Raw genomic sequence first — 24,587 nt, forward strand, 5'->3', positions numbered from 1 at the left:
GTTTGGGATGAGTTGGACCGCAGAGTGAAGGAAAAGCAGTCAACAAGTGCTCAGCATATGTGGAAACTCCTTCAAGACTGTTGGAAAAGCATTCCAGGTGAAGCTGGTTGAGATAATGCCAAGAGTGTGCATAGCTGTCATCAAGGAAAAGGGTGGCTCCTTTCAAGAATCTCAAATCTCAAATATATTTTTATTTGTTTTACATTTTTGGTAACTACGTGATTCCATATGTGTTATTTTATAGTTTTTATGTATTTTTCTCCAATGTAGAAAATACAAAAAATAAAGAAAAAGCCTTCAATGAGTAGGTGTGTCCAAACTTTTGACTGGTACAGTATATATAAGCACATTTTGAAGAACGACACACAGAGAGTGTGAGCAGTTAAATGATATTTATTTAAAATAAGATGTTAGGTCTGCAGAGGGACAGAGGAGAGGATTGTCTTACAATCTTACCCAGAGATTCAGAGAAGCACATAAACGAAGCATAGAACCAAATGCAATTATTGGAACAGTTGGCTCCCATGTGCACTTACTTCCTGGTACATGACATCATCTCTGCTGACCTCACATCCAAAATAAGACTAATTTAATATCCCCTTTATTCATAAAAAAAATCTATTTATTATAATTATAGAAAGAAAAGACCACTTGCACACTTTGGGGAGTTGTAGTATTGCTTCAAATATCATTAGCTGAAGAAGTGGCATGTTGAAAATAAAACAAACTATCTGGGTGTTTTTTCACACAACCACACACTTGTCCTCTCCTGAGGGATATATTACAAAGTAGGATCAATGAGTTGGCCAGATAACCAGCCCAAATATTCTGAAATAACTTACTTTTTTTAATACTTTTGAAATGGCATGCTCTAATTGACTTAACAACCAAAAACACATATCTAAAATTAGAATTTCTTAATTAACCAGAAAATCGAAAGTTCTTTCTGGTTGTTTATCAAAGTTAGTTGGCTGACTCATTGATCCTGCTTTGCAGTATATCCCTCTGTTCATGCTCCACACACTGAGCTGTAAAACTAATCTGAGATGTCTCTATCTCCCTACATGGGGCTAAAATACTAAAAACATAAACATAAATAACAACGGTACATTAATTTGGCATTTTTACAAAACACAGCTTCAAGAGTCCATCCAGTGTCCGCTTTTCCATTCTGGGTTCTGAAAATGAAAACAACGACAACAGTAACAACAACAACATAAAGGAGAGCTTTCTGTGGCTGGAGAGAAGGGTGGACAGGAGAAAGAGGGGAAGACCAGGAGACAGAGGGGAAGACCAGGAGACAGAGGGGAAGACCAGGAGACAGAGGGAATGGAAACTCTGTGTTGGTTCTGTTGGTTCCTGCATCAGACCTCCCCAGAAGATTGACTGGCTGTTCTTCACGTGTAGCACGTTCCGTGTTTTGTGTCCGTGTTAAGTCTCCTCTCTGTCCGTGTGTTGAGTGGAGAGGCTGAGGTGAGTACAGGTGGCTAAGTCTCCACTCTGGCTGAGGTGAGGGGAGTACTGTAGTGGACAGACAAAGAGGTATGTAGTACTGCTGGTCTGTAGTGGGCAGACAAATTGGTCTGTAGTCTTTAAGTCTTTCTCAACAGGGTCAGATAAATCAGGAAGTCCATATCAGATAACATGTGCCATTGAATCTGCACACAGGCACACACACTCACATATGCACAAACATTCCTCTATGTACAGTACACAGTTGCTTTCTATTTTTCCACACACACAAACACACCCCCCGTGGCTCCCTAAGTGGTAAGTTCCTCCCCATTGGCCTCCTGCTTGGTCCTTCTCAGGTTGCTCTTCATCTTCACAAACTCAGGGGTGTTCTCCTGCTCCTCCTCATCCTTCTGCTGGTCCAACTCAAGCTAAATATACACGATAGAGAAGAAAGTTAGGTTACATGTTAGTACAAGTACATGTTAGCATGTGTGTGTGATCCCCAACTGTCCTCTCCCTCTCTCTGTGTATTTATTTTCTCAAATGCTGTCAGTCTGTCTATCTTTACAGTGTTGGGTGTGTATGAGTAACACAGTGTGTGTGTGTGTGTGTGTGTGTGTGTGTGTGTGTGTGTGTGTGTGTGTGTGTGTGTGTGTGTGTGTGTGTGTGTCTACCTGTTCTAGTTTCTGTTGTCTCTTCATTAATTCTATCTCCAGGTCGCTCCTCTTGGTGTGGGCCTCCTGCTCCTCCTTCTGGGCCTTGAGGACCTGCTCTCTCTTCCTCTTCTCCAGAACCTTCTGGAGCTCTGGTTTGTTCTGAGGAGCTAGGCCCCTTGGAGAAGCAACCAATCACAGATGTTATTATAGTACTTCCACAGCCAATGACAAGGAACTTTACTTACACAGACACACACAACTAATAATTGACCTGATTACAGTACGGACAGAGACAGGCAGTTCTACATTGATCTATCCATCACTTCCTATTCAGAGAAAGTTACATAAAGCTAAGCCATCCCAGATTAGCCCACATCTAGTAATCTTAGGCAAGCTAGGGGCCATGGCTGGACTGGACAGGAATTGGCATTGGGATTAGGAGATTGAGATTATGTGATGAAATGTATGATGGCGGCGGTCTTGACTTGACCATACACACAGATCAGTGTTAAGACACACAATTAGTGAATATCAATCAATCAAATGTACCCGCCTGTCTACAAATCATATCAACCTCTTTCCTAATATAGCTATCCCTTTCTTTCATTGAGCTGTCCCTTCTGCCAGAGATGACATGCCATTGTTGAAACAGGCGTTTCCATTTTGTTGTTATACTACTGTGTAAAGTTGTGGTTTTAGGATTCAGATATTCAATCTGAAAGAGGACAGGGCCATCTGAGTACAAACCCCTATTAGTGAGATGACTACAATAATACCAGTATATTAAAGCCTAAATCTGAACCCTCAAACACTGTCTTGTTTTCAACTCATTCATGCAGTGTCTAACTACATTATTGATTGCCCTGGATTTAACTTAAAATGTTGTTCAGTAGGACAAAAACGGAGAACCTAAATGAGTGTTCTGAATAGACAAGATCTAATAGGATAGAATAGTGTGTGGTGTGCATGTGTGTGTTATATATAGCCTGACCTCCATCCCTGTACATTTCAACTTTATTTCAGCCTGACCTGAGTAAGTGATTTCAAAAGAGGTTAAATTAGAGTCTCAAAGATGCAGTTCTAAACGTCTCTTCTCTGTGCACACGCGTGTGTATGTGTGACTGAACATCATAGGTAGTTGAGGAGAGTGAGAGACCCTCTGCGGGAGATGGTGTTCTAATCCGCCGTGCACAACGTTCCCTTTCCCTCCCTCCCTCCCTCCCTCTCTCCCTCCCTCCCTCCCTCTATCCATCCATCTCTCTTTTTCTCTCCCTCCCTCCCTCTATCCATCTCTCTTTCTCTCAACCATCCATCTCTCTCATCATCACTAATCCGCTACACCCCAAACATTTCTCTCCATCTTCTTCCTCTCCTTCTCCTCTCTATAATATGATCTCTTTCTTCTCTCCTCTGTATCTCTCGTCCCCTATCCTCTCTCCTACGTATTTTTCCCCTCATCTCCTCCACAAAGAATACTAAAACCCAGTCAAAACATCTCCTCTTTCATATCAGTTCTAAATCAATATAGTCTAAAGTATATACCTCATACCAACACTGAAACACACATAAGACAAACACAATCTGTGTCCATCTCAATTTCACCCCTAACCCACTCCCTCTAACTCTCTCCCCCCTTTCTCCATCCCTCCATACTTCAGAGCCCTGTGTTCATGTCCATAATGCACATGGTTCTGTGCAGTGTGCTAACAGACAGGGCACAGTGATGTAACATCTGTCAACAGTACACACTGTGTTGGTGTGTGTGTGTTTATATATAGCATAGCAACAAGGCCTTGAGCATCTGTCTATTCAGCATGAGAAAAGACAGACTTGAGCGTCAGCACTGAGGCCGTCAAACACACGCACACACAGTCACACATGAATGCAAATGAGCATGCACTCATAACCAGTGTGATTTGGTGCCACGGTCCATTCTGTAACTTACATCTTTCCCAGTGGTAACTGAAGGAACAACAAAAACATTCAGCCCAAAAAAATCTAAAATACAATTCTGAATTTACCAAGACCCACCCATTTATTTTAACCATAAATGGTAAAATAACTCTGCAGAGGCAGAGCTTTTCACCGGAAACACAATTATAGATTGTAAAAGTTATAGATTGTGATTGTTGTGTGCTTCTGTGCTATACTAATATTGAAAGTGTTCGGGTAGGAGGAACATTTCCGTGCAGTAAAAGCATGTTTTTACGTAATAGTTCTGAGACAGCAGAATGCACTAAAAGTTTTATATAATAGTTCTTATTAAAGTTTCATGCATTAAGGTTTACATAACACTACTGTGATGTGTCTCCCCGGGGGTACCCCCGATACAGGATGTCATAGCATAGCAGCACACTGCAGTAGAACGCTGTCACACACTCCTAACAACAGATCTAGGATCAGCTAACTAAAACCTCTATCCTAACCTTAACCAATAGACGTAGGACAACCTATCTGACCCCGAAGAAACACTGGATTATAAACAGAAACAGTAGGTGATCATAAACCTCTGATAGATCACAGTCAAAAGTCTGAGTTGAAGGTGAGGGTTATAAACTGTTCATAACCACCCTCATTGTCTTGGACTTCATCCATCCTCAGTCAGGGCCAGGATTTATGTCTACCATAACACAGTGAGCACAGTGAGCTAAACTGGTGTTTATCCTCCATTGATGAATAGAAAATTGTTTACAGTTTCCCTCTTTTGAGTAAGACAGGGATCTGGGAATCAGACAACTGGGAAAGAAAATGCAGTAGACACAGGTGAAATGGAGTGGAAGAAGGAGAGGTGAAGTGTGTGTTGTGTTGCCCCCAGTCCCCTCACCTCTTTTGGTTCATCATGAGTTCTCGGTGGAGGTCCTGGTGGTTTCTGGAGCTCTTGACTGGGTTCAACAGCTTCTTGGGTTTGATCAGCTCCTCACAGTCCCCCTCCAGATAGTCCGGCTCAGCCATTACACTCCTGCCCAGAGACAGAGACAGACCTGTGTCCACACACCGATCTGAGGGGATTCATTATGTTATTAGTCATTTATTATATGATTCATTTTCTTGATTCATTTATTTTATTCATTTACTACTGTAATGGTTAACTACACAAGCACACTCCCCAGCAGTATCTGCTGTGTGTTGAGCGCTCTAGTGGAATAACCACTTGTCCTAGTCCACACTGATGTTGGAAAGAGGCTGAAGTCTGCAGCTTCACGTTAGACAGTAAAGCACTGCACCGCTTTCATTTACAGAGAAAGTCTGTCCACACCATCCGTCTATTGTTTACTGCTACAACAATGCTCTCTCTCTCTCTCTCTCTCTCTCTCTCTCTCTCTCTCTCTCTCTCTCTCTCTCTCTCTCTCTCTCTCTCTCTCTCTCTCTCTCTCTCTCTCTCTCTCTCTCTCTCTCTCTCTCTCTCTCTCTCTCTCTCATACATGCACACACATACGCACACACACATTCTAAAATCACACCTCACTGTAGGCACCATTACATGTAGCTGTTTTAAGGCATTGTGTTTTTCTGTGCCCAGACATTACGACCCCCACTACTGATGGCAGAGTCTGGAGTTACATAATCATTCCATTCCAACACAGGAATGTTCTATTCTCCATAAGGATAACCATCTCTGCATACAGACAGACTGCTCTCACGGCAGGTTTCTCAAATGCCGCTCTGAGAACAACAATACAATCATATACAAATCTCCACTTCTTTGTATGGATATTCTGTATTTAAAATACAATACAGAGATTGCATTGGGATATATTACTACACACATATAATACGAGCTGATAAGCTAATCAGACATCAATCATCAAACAGGGACTTCATCTCATGTTCTATTCTCACAAACTGCTTTCAATATCCAAATATAAAAGCTACACATTTCCATTTCATACACTTGGTTCTATTCAGATCATCAGAGCACAATTTCCTGCAGCCACCAAATGAATGAGTGCTATGTATGGATAGTAGCCTATATGTAGGATGTTCTATCTATTTCATATAGCCTACAGCTGATTTGTGTGTCCAAGACCATTTCCACCCTTGGAGACACTCCATTGTATTCGAAAACTCATTATAGAACATGAAATATGGCTATCCCGACACAGATAACTTCATAACGCCGCAACTACTGACAATCAGGATAACAGTACCCACACAGACATGCAAAAATCTAACCCAGTATCCATTCATTACCATGGCCAGGTATAAAAAGTTATGAGATACACTTACATCGGTAAAACATATGCATAATAAGACCGGCTAGAAGACGTCAAGTTTTCATCAAACAACGCACATTTTTACAAACTCTCCAACTTACCCTGCAGGAGGTGAGGAAAAACTGTTATTCTACACATAGTCGCCATCTGGACTATTGATTAGAAGTCATAATAATAATAATAATGATAATAGTGGTACTGTACTATCAATAGCCTGGTATGACCTCTGGACAGGAGAAGAGAAAACAGAGGAGCTCCTGCACGCAGCTGTTCTACTCAGGGGAGAATGGAGCCTCTGGTTGGAATGAGCTTTGATGAGATGCACCTGTCTCTTATACACATCTAGATGTGTATAAGAGACAGCACACACACACACACACACACACACACACTCTCTCTCTCTCTCTCTCGCTCTCTGGAAACGTCAAATAACCGACAACAAGCTATTCTCTTTCTCAGAGTTCAAAGGTGAGCTAGGTGTGTAATTGGTCGCATTCCAATGTGTATGTGTTTCTATGAATTAGTAGCCTAGGCCAAAAGTACTCTGAGATGTTAGAACCTGTCTCTTATACACATCTAGATGTGTATAAGAGACAGCACACACACTCACACACACACACACACACACACACACACACACACACACACACACACACACACACTCTCTCTCTCTCTCTCTCGCTCTCTGGAAACGTCAAATAACCGACAACAAGCTATTCTCTTTCTCAGAGTTCAAAGGTGAGCTAGGTGTGTAATTGGTCGCATTCCAATGTGTATGTGTTTCTATGAATTAGTAGCCTAGGCCAAAAGTACTCTGAGATGTTAGAACTGTGGGCATTACTTAGGTAATAGTAACATTTCATAGCCTATGACATAAGAAGCATTTCTCAGAATGGATCATCAGCATCACGCAGTGTAGGCTAGATGACCAAAAACACCCCATCTGCAATATAGGCCTGCAGTCTACTTCATAATAAAAAAATAAAAAAACACAAGTTCTAAACATCATAAATTGAAAGTTGATTCTGTGTGTAAGCCGGTGTGTTGAATGTACAACAACAATAATAACATCACAAGCATGGAGCTGTAATACTGTGTCCCATTAAAAACAAGTGCCCTGAAGATATGTAATGTTTCTATCTCACCACTAGAGCTCGCTGCTGCCTCACATCCCAGAGAAGACCATAACAAAGAGCCAGTTACATAACAAAGAGACGGATAAACAACCATGTCTCCCACACGTTTTGAATGGGGTGTTTCTCTTGATGAGGGCCAGATGTACTAAGTATTTGCATGAGAGGAACAGTCGATAAATAATTTGCATGAGAGGAACATCCTCAGAGAGGAACAGTCGACAAAGAAAAACAGAAAGATGATATTTAGATCCCATTATGTGAGAAATGAGACTATTGTTTTTTACACCGTGTGGGGTATACATGTGCAGACATTGCACTTGAACAAAACAAAACGTTTTGTCGTCATAAATACACATAACCCCTGAAGGCAATAGTGTGTGTGCTCATGCATACTGTGTGTATGCGTGTCTGTGCTGTGGGTGTGCATGTGCTGATTGTGTACATCAAAAGCAATAACCGTAAGTGTGAGCAGCGGTGGGTAGCGGAGCAAGCAGGTGGGGGGTGTTAAGAAAGCATCCGTTTGGCTTAACACATCTGGTGGCAGTTCCACCTCCTCGCCTCATGGGAAAAGGAAGTGACATAGGGAGTTGAAAGGGCCAAGGCTCACCTCCTATCCCCTCTAAAGTCCCAGACGGGCTACATCTCAATAGTCTACAGTGGCTTTTACTATCCTCATCTCCTTTTCTTCGTGATCAATTATCAGGGACGACCGGACTGGTGAAAATACAATTTGGAAAATCTACCTGTGGTTTTTTTAAATAATAAAAGAGAAGAGTATGGAGACATGTCCTCTCCCTTCTTGCCTGGGACAGACAGACATTCAGTGAGGTGTGACATACTGCCACCAGACTTGCGCACTACAATACTGTCACAGAGAGCTCTGTCCTTTCTTTCCCATCTAGTTGGTCACTCAACCGTCTGTGTGGTCATACTCCCCAGAGGAATCCTTTGCCTAGGAAGGTGACACACATGACAGTAAAAAACACACACACACCCTCCCATCTTATCCTGTGGGACATATCTGTCAACACTAAGACCCAATCACCATTTATAGGTCAAAGGTAAACAGCTTTCAACAACGTGTGTGTGTGTGTGTGTGTGTGTGTGTGTGTGTGTGTGTGTGTGTGTGTGTGTGTGTGTGTGTGTGTGTGTGTGTGTGTGTGTGTGTGTGTGTGTGTGTGTGTGTGTGTGTGTGTGTGTGTGTGTGTGTGTGTGTGTATGTGTGTGTGTGTACATTACTTTTCTGGAGTGCACTTCCTGCTATTCCAGGCATCCCAATTAAAACAGCTCGTTCATTTTTATAGGTGTAGGAACCAGACGGCTTTTATGGGAGAATCTCAATTGCATACTTCTCGCGTCCTCTCGCCTCCCTCTCAAAACCCATTGGAGGAGAAGGTCAGAGGGGCGGGACCTAGGAGGAGGCGAGTAGAGAGGACGAGACGAGTATGCAATTGAGATCCAGTTATGACCGACAACCTCAACACAGAGGAACTAACACTGTAAACACACATATGTTCAGAGGACACTGTTGTACTGCCCATCTTCTTTTTTACTCTTTGCATGTCACCCCTGCCATGACCTCTACGCGACTATGACCTCACATGCTGTGTGTGAGTGACACTGGGAAACCAGCGGGTAGGAGATAGGGGTGAAAGGTAAAAATAAACAGAGAGAGATAGAGACAGGGAGAATCAGAGGCTGTCAACATCTCAAAGCAATACTAATGAGTGAACTAATGGGTGAGTACTTTCTGATTGGGTGTCCATTTGTGTTTGTATTTCTAAGTAGGAAAGAGTGAGAGGGAGGAAGGAAGGAAGGGAGGGAATGACGGTGTGAGTGTGTGTATAAAGGAGGTGTGTGTGTAAAGGAGGTGTGCGTGTGCGTCCCTGTGTCTACCCTTGCAGGCTGCATTAGGGCTAATTGAATGACAGTCCTGGCACTGCACACAGAGTGCTGCACTAGGCCATTGCATCAGCATGGCTTGCTCTTCATTGGGTCTGAGCTAACAGCAGCACTAGAAGTTTCAACAGACATGCACGCACACACTCACGTATGTCCGCATGCACACACAAACTTTCTGTTGTTGGCCTGGTGCCGAGGGTGTGAGTGATGACGGGTCACCATGGTGATGGTGGAACAATGACAGTTGAGTGGAAGTTGTGAGATGATTTAGACTAAAATAATCTAAATTATGGGAAATTACACTTGCTTATTGCAAGGTCGGAGGTTGAGAGAACCTCTTTCACTTTGTTCATGTAGTTCTGATGCCCTCAGAGTGAGAGGGAGAGATATGCCCCCCTACCCCCCACAACAACACACAACACACACATACACAGGCAGTTAGGAAAGCAAAGGCTAGCTTTTTCAAATAGAAATTTGCATCCTAAAGCACAAACTCCAAAAGGTTCTGGGACACTGTGAAGTCAATGGAGAACAAGAGCACCTCCTCCCAGCTGCCCACTGCACTGAGGCTAGGAAACACTGTCACCACCAATAAATCTACGATAATCGAGAATTTCAATCAGCATTTTTCTACGGCTGGCCATGCATTTCCACCTGGCTACCCCTACCCCGGTCAACAGCTCTGCACCCCCCACAGCAACTTGCCCAAGCCTCCCCCATTTCTCCTTCACCCAAATCCAGATAGCTGATGTTCTGAACGTGCTGCAAAATCTGGACCCCTACAAATCAGCTGGGCTAGATAATCTGGACTCTCTCTTTCTAAAATTATCCACCGCAATTGTTGCAACCGCTATTACTAGCCTGTTCAACCTCTTTCGTATCGTCTGAGAACCCTAAAGATTGGAAAGCTGCCGCTGGTCATCCCCCTCTTCAAAGGGAGAGACACTCTAGACCCAAACTGTTACAGACCTATATCTATCCTACCCTGCCTTTCTAAAGTTTTCAAAAGCCAAGTTATTAACAAACAGATCACCGACCATTTCGAATCCCACCGTACCTTCTCCGCTATGCAATCTGGTTTCCGAGCTGGTCATGGGTGCACCTCAGCCACGCTCAAGGTCCTAAACGATATCATAACCGCCATCGATAAAAGACAATACTGTGCTGCCGTCTTCATCGACCTGGCCAAGGCTTTCGTCTCTGTCAATCACCGCATTCTTATCGGCAGACTCAACAGCCTTGGTTTCTCAAATGACTGCCTCGCCTGGTTCACCAACTACTTCTCAAATAGAGTTCAGTGTGTCAAATCGGAGGGCCAGTTGTCCGGACCTCTGGCGGTCTCTATGGGGGTGCCACAGGGTTCAATTCTCGGGCCGACTCTTTTCTCTGTATACATCAATGATGTCGCTCTTACTGCTGGTGATTCTCTCATCCACCTCTATGCAGACGACACCATTCTGTATATTTCTGGCCCTTCTTTGGACACTGTGTTAACAAACCTCCAGATGAGCTTCAATGCAATACAAGACTCCTTCCTTGGCCTTTAACTGCTCTTAAATGCAAGTAAAACTAATTGCATGCTCTTCAAACGATCGCTGCCCGCACCTGCCCGCCCGTCTAGCATCACTACTCTTGATGGTTCTGACTTAGAATATGTGGACAACTACAAATACCTAGGTGTCTGGTTGGACTGTAAACTCTCCTTCCAGACTCACATTAAGCATCTCCAATCCAAAATTAAATCTAGAATCGGCTTCCTATTTCGCAACAAAGCATCCTTCACTTATGCTGCCAAACATACCCTCGTAAAACTGACTATCCTACCGATACTTGACTTCGGCGATGTCATTTACAAAATAGCCCCCAACACTCTACTCAGCAAATTGGATGTAGTCTTTCACAGTGCCATCTGTTTTGTCACCAAAGCCCCATATACTATCCACCACTGCGACCTGTATGCTCTCACTGGCTGGCCATCGCTTCATATTCATCACCAAACTTACTACATTTGCACATACTGTATATAGATTTTCTATTGTGTTATTTACTGTACGTTTGTTTATCCCATGTGTAACTCTGTGTTGTTTATGTCGCACTGCTTTGCTCTGTCTTGGCCAGGTCGCAGTTGTAAATGAGAACTTGTTCTCAACTGGCCTACCTGGTTAAATAAAGGTGAAATAATAAATAAATAAAAACATTTAGCTGTGAAGAAAACCATGAGAAAAAGACTGACAGCGGAGAGATGGAGAGATGAGGAGGAGGGGGAACGGAGGAATATGTGGAACAGTGACATTTAGCAGCTCAGATGTTGTTTCTCACTCAGGTCCCCACACGAAGCGCACACACCCAGAATGAGTTTCAGGTGGCTGAGGTTTGGTTAGTATTTCCTGTCCCAGAGCTAGAATTTGAAGGGGCTGAGGAGAGGGCTGGAATTTTAGGGTCTCTTCCCTGAATGACTGCTGGGAGATCACCGCTCCCTTCACACACACACTGGATGATGTCAAATTGGGGTTCTGGTTCTATACATCAGACTTTTCTCAGAACACACACCCACATAGAGCTGAGTGAGTCATGTCAGGCATGCTCTGTGTCAGACACTAGGAATGTAAACTGAACTACAAACGTCACTTCAGGTCACTAGGAGGAGCCCTGTACGGCTGTAAATTCATAACACTGGGAATACTGAAACAGTGAAAGGGAACATTTGGGAACTCTAATCAGCCCTGATGTCATTCCTCAGGGAACAGTGAAAACAGTGAGACAGCCCAAGTACAACACATCCTATCAGTGTCAGCCTACCACTGAGGGATTTAGCAGTTCAGCTACCAGCCAAGAGACACACCACAACATCATGTCTACAGGCACAGAGAATGTTGGTTTCCTCAAGTACACAGTTCTTGTCCATTTCAGCTTGTGCAAACTTGTCTTTTCTGGGAAGTGAAAGTGCAACAGCAGCATTTCCCAACCATGACCTGAGCATTTAACATGCCATGGTCAGAGTGTACGAGCGGCTCGAGTTAGGATTGAATTCTACGTCGGGCAGAAATTACTGTTTGAATCAGGAAAGTTTCCTCTCACGACCTCTACAAGGCAGAACATTGAATAAAATGAAATGTTAACATACTTTACCGGTTGCCCGTGCGGTTGTTCCTTTTGGCGGTAGGAATTTGAGATAATATATCCATAAAGTATAATTACATCAACTTTTCAAAGCGCTGGTAGTGTGTTCAGATTTATATCACCTGAAGCATGTGCTAGTGCATGTATTTTCATCTTGTGCGCATGATGTAATTGTACTTTCCGGTGGATATATTGTCTCACATTCCTACCGCCAAAAGGACCACCCGGTTATTTAATTTCATGTTTTGGCTTGTAGAGGTCGTGAAAGGAAACCTTCCTGATTCAAACGCTCATCTCTGCCTGACATACAGTATAATGAATTCAATGCAAGTCAACGTTGAGTTTATAGCAAAGGATATTTGTAGCTTTGTTCATAAACCTATCTGTACAGAGATGTTCTCTCCCTCTCCTTGCCACACCCAGGCATCTTCCTGTGGGGCAATCTCCACACTGTACAGTGAGATGGCTCCACTTAATGTGTACTTCCTGTTGATAGGAGCTTTCTGTGTCAAACTGAGTAACTACCCAACCCAACTAGCTAACTACCTAACTAACGAACTAGCTAACTCGTTGGTCCCGGTTCTACATTAAAACCCAATGTATCTCTGAAACCTGTGAAGATAAACTGTCTGTTTTAGTTCAACTCAGCAGATTTTCTGAGGCACTGAGTGTGGTATTTAGCCGTGAGCTTTAGCCTATCTCTTAGTTTGACACAAAATAGATATACTGGGAGGGAAAAGTGAAGTCATGTTCCTCCCCCATTGTTAAGGTTTATTTTTCAAGGAGAGGCTTGTGTTATCATACACACGCTCACACACGTTATGACTGGCAGGGTCAGAGGCAGAATAAAGAGTGAATGGAGCTCATTGAAAGAGCAGAGGCATCAGTTTGAGTCCCGCCATAGGAATGTGATGAACCTGCAGAACTATTGTAATACTGGAGCACGGCCCCATCCACACATACAGTACACACCTCAGAGAACAGAGGATAGTAGAGTGAAATACACAGGTGGCTGTGTAACTAACCATATCTTGTCCTCCAGACAGACAAGCAAGGGGGAATCAAAGCCTGTTCATAACCCCCCCCCCCACACACACACACACACACACACTGACATCCCTGCAGGACACCTGCCTCACAAATGATGGGGGTGGGGTAGAGGGGGCTGTTTTGGGTGACAGCTGTCCCTCTCTCCTGTCCCCCTGACACAATGGCAGCTCTATGGGTCACATATACCCCCTCACAGCTGGGACTAACACATGTATGCATAGGAATGCTCAAGGTATATCTGACCAACCATATCTCTTCACTTTAGGTCAGACACCACCGCGAGGAGGAATGACCTTAGTTCAACAAACGCACAAACTGTTAGAACAGACAGTCAGACCTCTGCAGATCTCTTATTGTGAGCTAAGCCCTGATTGGATGGAGGGTATGGTAGCGCGGATTAGGTCTCCTTTGTTTACATGCTGCTGCAGAAAACAGCATCAACAACAACTGTTTCCATTAGCAACATGTTTGATACCATAACAGAGAGAGACAGACAGATACACATACACATGCACCACAGGGGCACAAAAACACACACACAGAACAGGGTAATGATACACAAACACAAACACTAATTGAACACATTGGTCACAACAAGGTGTCCCAAAAGCAGACTAATAGGAGTTATCATCATACAGTGTCTTTGTTCTCTTTTGTGTTTTGTTGTAAATTGCAGCACAAATCAGGAGTTGTAATGTAGCAAAACACAATATACAGACAAAAAATGTTTTCGATCTTTTTTGTCAACAAGCTATTTTCAATATACTGCTTGACAGAGACGCTAAGCTGCTAGCCATCAAGCTAACGAAGTTGGTACCAGATGAGTTTTGCAATGGAGCCCTCTTTGTCTGGAGAAATAAATGAACGGTTCTAAGCTTTGTTTCGGGAAAAAACGGATCACTCAGAGTTCCAATGGAACACAATTGTTTGCTTGCCCGAGGATTTTAGGCTTGAGGTGGCTTCCTTGATCACACAGGTTGCCAGTCTACGTAAGAAACTGGGGAAAACGCAGAGTGGAATGTTAACATTTTCTATGCCGGTGGTTGGACAGTGTTCACGCTTGTTGGGTGCATCTCCGACTTGTCGTTTGTCATTATCTGACTGGCCGGTGTTGCCCGGACCTCCCCCATCTGATAGTGGAGTCAAAGGTGCACAGCAAGAGGAGCAAGGCAATCAACGATGGTCGCATGTTACGAGCTGTGGAAGTCGAAGGCAGCGGCCTCCCGCAATGCAGTCTACACCCCCAACGAGAGGCCCAGAGCGGAAACAAACAACGAATAGTTTCGCCGTCCTGATGCCTGTCTGCAGCCTCAGTGCCTACTACTACGATTTTGAAGTCGGCAATCTTCCGTCCCTGCTCTGGATCGAGTGGGGCTTCTCCATCTGTCAGAGGCCTGCACCAGGCACCGGGAGCCACGGGTTCAAGTTATCCTGCCTCTCGCCAGTCCATAAGGGGTTATTTGAATCCTGTGAAGCATGGGAGTGGACGGATTTCCTCATCCTTCTCGCCAGCAGTGATTTTGGGCAGCTCCATGGTAAGATTTGTGACCGTTCCTGGTGCAAAAACAATCTCCTATCCAGGAGCGAGAGTAAATGACATTACTAAGCTGCACCCGAATGTACTACGTCAGGACATGGAAATCGATTCTATCGTAGTCCATGTGGTTTTAATGACATTATGAAGGGCAGCTCTGAACAGTTGCAACTGGATTTTAAAGAGTTGACTGACTCTGCTAGACACTAACAAAAGACCCATCATATCTGGCCCTCTGCCATCTCTGAATCGCAGCATTGAACGCTTTAGCAGGATTCTTTCTCTTCACAACTGGCTATGTGATTATTGCAGCTCAATGGGTGTAACTTTTGTTGACAATTTCGATACCTTTTGGAAACAAAACACATTTTATAAGGAGGTGGGATCCACTCAAATCATTTGGGTTCCTGGATCCTTTCACAGCATTATAAGGCTGCGTTGAGACAATGACTTATCAATGACTCAAGCCCAGTTCAGTTAATACCTACCATTGTGACACAGAGTTAATACCTACCATTGTGACACAGACTCTGCTGATCCTACAGCTATTGAATGCAGTAATCATGTGCCTATGAACCAGAGTTATACTGTTAGCACCGAGGCAGTGTGCCCTAGTAGGAAGTCCACTGTGTGCAGCTTACCTGCACTAACATAAATAACATGAACATATCTACATCTGCTAAGCGTCTCAGTAAAGCAATGAAAACAAGTAAGCATCCCAGAAGTAAGTGCTCAAAAAAGCCCACGTTAACATATGTAGCTTAAGAAACAAGGTTCCTGAAATCAATAATTTGCTAGTAACAGATGACATTCATATTCTGACTATCTCTGAAAGTCACTTAGATAATACCTTTGATGATACAGTGGTAGCAATACAAGGTTATAACATTTACAGAAAATATAGAAATGCCAATAGTGGAGGTGTTGCTGTTTATATTCAGAACCACATTCCTGTAAAGATTAGAGAGGACCTCATGTTAAATACTGTTGAAGTAATATGGCTACAGGTTCATCTGCCTCACCTAAAGCCCATTCTGGTGGGAAGCTGCTATAGACCACCAAGTGCTAACAGTCAGTATCTGGATAACATGTGTGAAATGCCTTGATAATGTATGTGATATCAACAGAGAGGTATATTTTCTGGGTGATTTAAATATTGACTGACTTTCATCAAGCTTCCACTCAGAAAAAGCTTCAGTGTAACCAGTGCTTGCAACCTGGATCAGGTTGTCAGTCAACCTACCAGGGTAGTTACAAACAGCACAGGATTAAATCATCAACATGTATTGATAACATCTTTACTAATGCTGCAGAAATGTGCTTGAAAGCAGAATCCAGATCCATCGGATGTAGTTATCACAATATAGTAGCCATATCAAGGAAAATCAAAGTTCCAAAGGCGGGGCCTAATATAGTGTATAAGAGGTCATACAATGCGTTTTGTAGGGATTCCTATGTTGTTGATGTAAATAATATTTGTTGGTCCGTTGTGAGTAATGAGGAGCAAACAGACACTGCACTTGACACATTTATGAAATAGCTTATTCCAATTACTAATACGCATGCACCCATTTATAAATGACTGTAAAAACTGTTAAATCCCTGTGGATTGATGAGAAATTGAAAAATTGTATGGTTGAGAGGGATGAGGCAAAAGGAATGGCAAATAAGTTGGCTGCACAACCGATTGGCAAATGTATTGCAAATTGAGAATCATGTGACTAAACTGAATAAAAAGATGAAGAAACTACACAATGAAACAAAGATAAATTACATAAAGAATACAAGTAAAAAGCGTTGGAGCACCTTAAATTAAATTTTGGGGAGAAAGGCAAACTCAGCTCCATCATTTATTGAATCAGATGGCTCATTCATCACAAAACCAACTGATATTGCCAACTACTTTAATAATGTTTTTTTCATTGGCAAGATCAGCAAATTTAAGTGTAACCTGCCAGCAACAAACACTGACTACATATCCAAGTATATCTGACCAAATTATGAAAGACAAGCATTGTAATTTTTTATTCCGTAAAGTGAGTGTGGAAAAGCCACCGGGGTCAGACACTTGGATGGAAAATTACTGAGGATAAGCCCCCGGGGTCTGACAACTTGGATGGAAAATTACTGAGGATAAGCCCCCGGGGTCTGACAACTTGGATGGAAAATTACTGAGGATAGTAGCGTACGATATTGCCACTCCTATTTGCCATATCTTCAATTTAAGCCTACTAGAAAGTGTTTGCCCTCAGGCTTGGAGGGAAGCAAAAGTCATTCCGCTACCTAAGAATAGTAAATCCCCCTTTACTGGCTCAAATAGCCGACCAATCAGCCTGTTACCAACCCGTAGTAAACTTTTGGGAAAAATTGTGTTTGACCAGATACAGTATTATTTCACAGTAAACAAATTGACAACAGACTTTCAGCATGCTTATAGGGAAGGACATTCAACAAGCACAGTACTTACACAAATGGCTGATGATTGGCTGAGAGAAATTGATAATAAAAAGATTGTGGGGGCTGTTTTGTTAGACTTCAGTGTGGCTTTGATTTTATTGATCATAGTCTGCTTCTGGAAAAATGTATGTGTTATGGCTTTACACCCAATACTATTTTGTGGATAAATAGTTACCTGTCTAACTGAACACTGAGGGTGTTCTTTAATGGAAGCCAACATAATCCAGGTAGAATCAGGAATTCCCCAGGGCAGGTGTCTAGGCCCCTTACTTTCTTCAATCTTTACTAATGACTTTGCCTAAAGTCAGTGTGTCTATGTATGCGGATAACTCAACACTATACATGTCAGCTACTACAGCGACTAAAATGACTGCAACACTTAACAAAGAGCCGCAGGAACAAATCATTTACTAAACCCTAAACCTCAACTAAATCTAAATAATGTGGAAATTGAGCAAGTTGAGGTGACTAAACTGCTTGGAGTAACCCTGGATTGTAAACTGTCATGGTCAAAACATGTTGATATAACAGTAGCTAAGATGGGGAGAAGTCTGTCCATAATAACAGCACTATCTGTCACGTTCCTGACCTGTTTTCTGTTAGTTTGTGTATGTGTTAGCTGGTCAGGACGTGAGTTTGGGTGGGCAGTCTATGTTTTCTGTTTCTATGTTGGTTTAAGGGTGACCTGATATGGCTCTCAATTAGAGGCAGGTGGTTTTCATTTCCTCTGATTGAGAGCCATATTAAGGTAGGTGTTTTCACACTGTTTGTTTGTGGGTGGTTGTCTTCCGTGTCTGTATGTTATTTCGTACCACACGGGACTGTTTCGGTTTGTATGTAGTCTGTTCCTGTTCGTGCGTTCTTCGTGTCTATGTAAGTTCTCATGTTTAGGTCAGTCTACGTCGTTTGTTATTTTGTATCATTTCAAGTGTAGTTCGTGTTCGTTTTTTCGTCTTGTCAATAAATTCATTATGTATTCACAACCCGCTGCACCTTGGTTCAATCCCTGCTCCTCCTCTTCGGATGAAGAGGAGGAGGACAGCCGTTACACTATCGACAAGGCTGGTCCTGCAGGCCCTAGTTTTGTCGCACCTGGTGTACTGTTCAGTTGTGTGGTCAGGTGTCACAAAAAGGGACAATTGCAATTGCCTCAGAACAGGGCAGCACGGCTGGCCCTTGGATGTACACAGACTGCTAATATTAATAATATGCCCACAAGACATGCCACCAGAACAGAACAGAAAGTCCAGAACAGACTATGGGAGGTGCACAGTACTACATAGTCCATGACTACATGGAACTCTGTTCCACATCAAGTAACTAATGCAAGCAGTAAAATTAGATTTAAAAAACAGATCAAATTACACCTTATGGAACAGCGGGGACTGTGAAGCAACATAAACATAGGCACATACACATGCATACACACACACGATAACATACGCACTATACACACACGTACACTTGGATTTTGTACTGTAGATATGTGATAGAGGTGGAGTAGGGGCCTGAGGGCACACAGTGTGTTGTGAAATCTGTGAATGTATTGTAATGTTTTTAAAATTGTATAAACTGCCTTAATTTTGCTGGACCCCAGGATTAGTAGCTTCTGCCTTGGCAGCAGATAATGGGGATCCATAATAAATACAAGTACAAATTACGGGTCTGAAACTCTTGCCCATTATAATAACTATGGTCAGTTAGTTAGTTGGCCTACTCGGCGACTTTAGTTTCCGACAGTAATGCGGTCATGTACTTCCATTCTGAACAAAGACTGTGTGTGTGTGTGTGTGTGTGTGTGTTAAATAATACAGGATCATATGTCTTATCATATGACTCAGCCTAGGTGTTAATCTAATGAATGCAGCTCAAACTCCCATTCTCCTGTATCCTTCAGCCCGACGAGCTCTCTTACTGTTGGGAGGGGAGCTTTTAGAGTCTCTCTGTGTTTCTCTCTGTGTTTCTGTGTGTGTGTGTGTGTGTGTGTGTGTGTGTCAGTGTGTAAACCCATTTTCTTTTAAATACAGAGTGGCTGGTGTGGTAATGGTACTTTATTCTGATTGAGGCTCCTAAACCAATGAAGAGAAATCAATGCAGAGCCATAGAGAAGGTGTGTGTGTGTGGATGCATTCATGTCTTTGTTCCATGCCATAAACATTATTCAGAGAGGTAGTGTATGAATATGTAATAATAAAACTGTGTTGGTGTGTAAGCACATGCTGTATGGCCCCATCTTTTGTTTTATTAATGTTATTGAACACCATTTGTAGGGCAGAAAGAGAGAGTAAAACATGTTGCAGGTGTGTGACCGCCTCCAGCCCTCAGCTCTATCATCAAGTCTAGTACACACAGAGGGAAGGAGAGAGACTTCCCCCCTCCTCCCCATGCCGCCATAATGCGGATCCATGGCAACCATAGCGCCAGCATGGTGTAAATAAATCCTTTGTGTTCTAGGGTTCTATCACTTCATTGCATGAAGCATTGCATCGTGGCTTATAGGTTATGGGCAATTCCATGGTAAAGGAATTACGCTGATTCAAAACTTTAACACAGCATACAACTCTATGCACAAGAACTACGTTTAACAATTTACACAGAACATTTGACAAAAACACATTTTACTTGAAGAACAGTACAAATGCAACGTTTGGTAACAGAATCATTATGTTACCAAACTTTGCATCTGCACTGTATCTTATGTAGCCTAGCCTAGCCTAGCCTAGCCTAGCCTATACACATACTGTATATCCAGATCATACTCAGCAAAGTGATCTACTGTCAGTGAACCAGTGGTTGTCGAGCACATAACAAAGACAAGTCTTTATTATGACATGATCATATGATTTTATCCAAGACAAATATATATGTGGAGCATGTGGCAATCAGACTCACAACCTCCAACTCTAGCGGAGTCATCTGAGGCAGATCAAGCCCTAAAAGACCAGCTCTTTGTATCAGATCAGGAAGATTTCAATGGTAGTGCAGAGAGGGACTGTCATAGCATGAAGATCTCGACTGCAAACAAAGAGAGCAGAGACTCACACACACACTGCTGTTACAGTAGACAGACACACACACTCTGATAGAGATAAAGATACAAACACACAAAGAAACACACGCATACGCAGACCCAGACTTACACACACAGACAAAGACACATAAGCAACAAGGTAGACTTTCCTGCTCATAAATGCTTATCATATGGGAGGAGGTTAGTGTAAACTAAATCAGAGAGAGAGAGAGAACTAGACCAAGAGAGAGCTAGAGGGAGGTATGTGCAGCATTGGCAGTATAGGTCTGCTCAGAATAGTCTGCTGACTAATGAACATGGTTGTCCTACTCCAACCGCACAGCGACACAGAGAAATATGGCACACTGATTGATGTACAGTATATACCTAGAGGGCCCTAAACACACATGTGCATTCTGAGATATGGACAAATTCCATTCCAGAATACCAGAGACAGGGACACATCCATTCCAGAATACCGGCGATATGGACAAATTCCATTCCAGAATACCTAAGACAGGGACACATTCCATTCCAGAATACCTGAGACAGGGACACATTCCATTCCAGAATACCTGAGATAGACATTTATTTGAGGCGTATTGCTGCACGCTGCAGTTGGTAATGTATATCCTTGATACATCACTGGGGATGATATGTCTGCATTCCATGGAGAACCCTACCAGTGTGTGTGTGTGTGTGTGTGTGTGTGTGTGTGTGTGTGTGTGTGTGTGTGTGGTGTGTGTGTGTGTGTGTGTGTGTGTGTGTGTGTGTGTGTGTGTGTGTGTGTGTGTGTACGGGAACATGATGAACAAAGAAAGAGAGGATCAGGGGAAGCGAGAGCAAGATAGAGAGAGAAAAAGAGAGAAAAGGAGGGGGTAGTTCAAAGATCAGAAAACAGATGTAAAGCAAACTGCCTTCTAAATGACTACCACATGTGTTGGCACTTCCCTCTCTTCCCCACTCACTCACTCTCTCTACTCTGGAACACAGTGCAACTCACTCATTCATATTCTCCCTTTCTCTTATTCATCTATTTCACTCATCTCTCCCATCTCATTCTCTTTTGCTCACCCTTTATTCATATTTATCCCCTCCAACTCTCTGGCAGCCCCTGATTACTTACTGTAAGTGAACTTCAGAGAAATGACTCAAGACAATTATTTCCTCAGTGACCCAATGACTTGTTTACTTAAACTCTAGACTCTACTGACAGACTTAACATTGCATGTAAGATGTGGTTCTGAGTTCCAAGGTCAATTCCAACTAGTATCTGTAGAATAGAATACTTTATGGACCTCGAGATTGACTCTCTCCCATACCTTGCTGCACTTCTGTCTGATAGATAGGAAATACTTCTGAGTTGAGTATGGTTAAAGTTTGACTACTGTAGCTGTCAGAAGGAGCCTTGTCTATATGTTATTACTGACTACACACACACACACACACAGTGGATTTCTGGTTGACAGTGATAGACCAGTGTGTCAGTGATTACTAGGGCCATGTGCTCCAGACAGCAGAGCAGTTCATCATGGCCTGTCTATATGATGCTGTCAAACACTGGGACACACACAACCTCATAAACAGTTGATCACTCAGACTTCAGCTATCCAACTCCAAAATAACAAAAGGCACCTACCTGATAAAGCGGGAATCTTAGCCCACTTCAGTAACAATATGTAGCCTGCAGTCCTATCTGTCGATATCAAATAAGTACAGAAAATCACTCATACACATTGCTTCATAAGATTTCAATTAACATGTTCCATAAACTCATAGGTTAAACTTCCTCAAGTTTATAAGGATTGATTGGAGGCAGACAGATGGGGCGAAACAACGGTCTGATTCTAAATCTATGCTGCTTCTTTCTTCACTGTCCCGTTCGTAAGCAAAACAACACGCGCTTCTGAAGCAACAATGAGCCCAGAGTTTTTTCTATAACCTCCAATACAACACTTATCATCGCGGCTTTGTTTTAAGAATATTAAACAAAACTAGACTAGATTATTATATATCGAGCACTACACGCGGCCCAATGTATATGTTATAACCAAAGCAGGCGCACTGCTTTGTGTACTGTGCGCTCAGACAGACAAACAGAACAAAAACGCGCGTGCGCACGCGCACACACACACACACTCACACACACACTCACACACACACCTACCTAAACTCGATCCCGACGTTACTTCTCCAAATGGACTAGTTTAATAATTAAAAGGACAAAGTGGTTTTTAGCCTCATCGGTGCGTCTCCAGATCACTTCTCCGTTTAGGTTTAGCTGCTATTCTGCTTTTCTCCTTCGAAACTGTTCAACTGCACACACATACACACTCGGGACCCATAGAAAATGTAGATTAATGCTGAATGGGCGGCCCATTGTGATGTCATACTCCTCCTCTCTTTCTCTATCTGCTCAAGCTGTTGACCGGAGAGACATATTTTTTTTACATTCTATGGGGGAGACCCCTTACGCCGGGGCGGGGTGTGGCAGGGTAGCGATGGGCTGTGGCTGGGGCTGGGAGATGGCGCGCGCAACACACAATACAGAGCGGCACACACATAGAAAGAGAGCATCCATCCTGTTACATAGAAACCCTTTAAGGTTAATAAGCTACTTTTCATCTACTAATTTTATACGTTTGCGCTCAAAACGTGTGTATTGTATTGTATTAGTTAGCAGACTAAATGTTGCTGCGGTAGAGTAGTTAATATTCTTACAGATCAGCCAGTACTGGGTCTGCTCATCTACCTCCTCCTGTTTAAGCTGCTGTTTGAAACCACTAGTTTAACTAGAGATCTGACAGTTTCAGTCTAGGCTACTATCTCCCCAGTGACCACATGGCCAGGCCCACTGATAGGCATGAGGGTCCAGGATTCTGTGTGTGTTGTTGGGGAGACTGAAGACTGAACATGTGAGAGGGGCCAAAGAGGTCAAATCAAATGTTATTTGTCACATGCTTTGAATACAACAGGTGTAGACTTAACCGTGAAATGCTTACTTACAAGCCCTTTCCCATGAATGCAGGGTTAAAAAGTAAAAAATCAATAATGGAAAGAGTAACACAATAAAATAACAATAATGAGGCTATGTACAAGGATTACCGTACCGAGTATATGAGGTAGTTGAGATAATTGAGGTAATATGTACATGTAGGTAGGGGTAAAAGTGACTAGGCAATCAGAATAGATAATAAACAGAGTGGCAGATTGTCTATGTGTGAGTGTGTGTGTATGTGTATGTGTGTGTGTGTGTGTGTGTGTATGTGTGTGTGTGTGTGTGTGTATGGTGTCACTATGCGTGTGTTGGTGTGTGGTGTGTGTTTGTATGGTCACTATGCGTGTGTATGGTGTCAATATGAGTTGTGTGTGGTGTGTGTGTGTGTGTGTGTGTGTGTGTGTGGTGTGTGTGTGTGTGTGTGTGTGTGTGTGTGGTGTGGTGTGTGTGTGGTGTGTGTGTGTGTGTGTGTGTGTGCGTGCGAACAATGCGGTGAGTCATGACGAGGTCACCACTGACTGAGAGGACACTCCCACCAGAGACCACTGTTACTGCAGCCTTCCATCATTCAGGAAACAGATGGAGACAGAGAGAGACATCATAGGAATTAAATATAGTGTATGTACATAGTTAGGATTATGACTAATCATTGAGAGTGAGAGAAGGTAGGACTCTGATCAATCATTGAGAGCAAGTATTACTTGATATTGTATTGCATAACTCATTCAGAGCTTCTGACGACAGAAGTACACTAAGATCTCTGATGAGTAAGCTTGCCTAAACCTGCAGACATGCATTAGGTCCCTATACTAATGCCTGGGTTTTGGCTAAGTGGGCTAAAACTGTATTATTGTGCGCAGATGAAACCAGATTCAAATCCAGACAGTCATATGAAGTCATATAGTCTTGCAATGTAGTCATTGTTTATTCAAGACTTGCTTAACTTAAGTTTCAGTTGTGGATTGTCATGGAAACGTTTAAGTGTAGGAAGGTAAGCATGCCACTGATCAGAGGTCTTATCACACACATCTGTCAACGGCTTCAGTTCTGGGGTA

General features: G+C 42.9%; 1 protein-coding gene across 4 annotated transcripts; it reads right to left on the reverse strand.

The window, feature by feature from the left end:
- Window positions 1–377: 377 nt before the first annotated feature.
- On the reverse strand, window positions 378–22,946 carry LOC112071785 (protein FAM107B). Of its 4 annotated transcripts, none has more exons than XM_024139214.1 (5): window positions 22,702–22,946; window positions 22,174–22,230; window positions 4,936–5,110; window positions 2,130–2,286; window positions 378–1,883 (listed from the first exon to the last, which is right to left on the reverse strand). In XM_024139214.1, the coding sequence occupies exons 3-5, from the start codon at window positions 5,061–5,063 to the stop codon at window positions 1,764–1,766; spliced, it is 405 nt and encodes a 134-aa protein (XP_023994982.1). In that variant the 5' UTR covers window positions 5,064–5,110; window positions 22,174–22,230; window positions 22,702–22,946; the 3' UTR covers window positions 378–1,763. The 4 variants fall into 4 exon arrangements, with proteins under 4 accessions (XP_023994982.1, XP_023994980.1, XP_023994981.1 ...); XM_024139212.2 differs by lacking the exons at window positions 22,174–22,230; window positions 22,702–22,946 and adding an exon at window positions 6,427–6,625 and having other exon boundaries at window positions 378–1,521; window positions 1,751–1,883; XM_024139213.2 differs by lacking the exon at window positions 22,174–22,230 and having other exon boundaries at window positions 22,702–22,945.
- Window positions 22,947–24,587: the final 1,641 nt, after the last annotated feature.

The sequence above is a fragment of the Salvelinus sp. IW2-2015 genome, unplaced genomic scaffold, assembly GCF_002910315.2.
Source record: "Salvelinus sp. IW2-2015 unplaced genomic scaffold, ASM291031v2 Un_scaffold1718, whole genome shotgun sequence".
Lineage (NCBI taxonomy): Eukaryota > Metazoa > Chordata > Actinopteri > Salmoniformes > Salmonidae > Salvelinus > Salvelinus sp. IW2-2015.

Excerpts from the sequence above, each read along its gene's own strand:
- LOC112071785 (XM_024139212.2), bottom strand. The coding sequence starts at position 6,472 with ATGGCGACTATGTGTAGAATAACAGTTTTTCCTCACCTCCTGCAGG. Across the intron at positions 5,111-6,426 it reads TTTTCCTCACCTCCTGCAGG|ATCGGTGTGTGGACACAGGT; the intron begins GTAAGTTGGAGA and ends GAATCCCCTCAG. Across the intron at positions 1,884-2,129 it reads GACAACAGAAACTAGAACAG|CTTGAGTTGGACCAGCAGAA; the intron begins GTAGACACACAC and ends GTGTATATTTAG.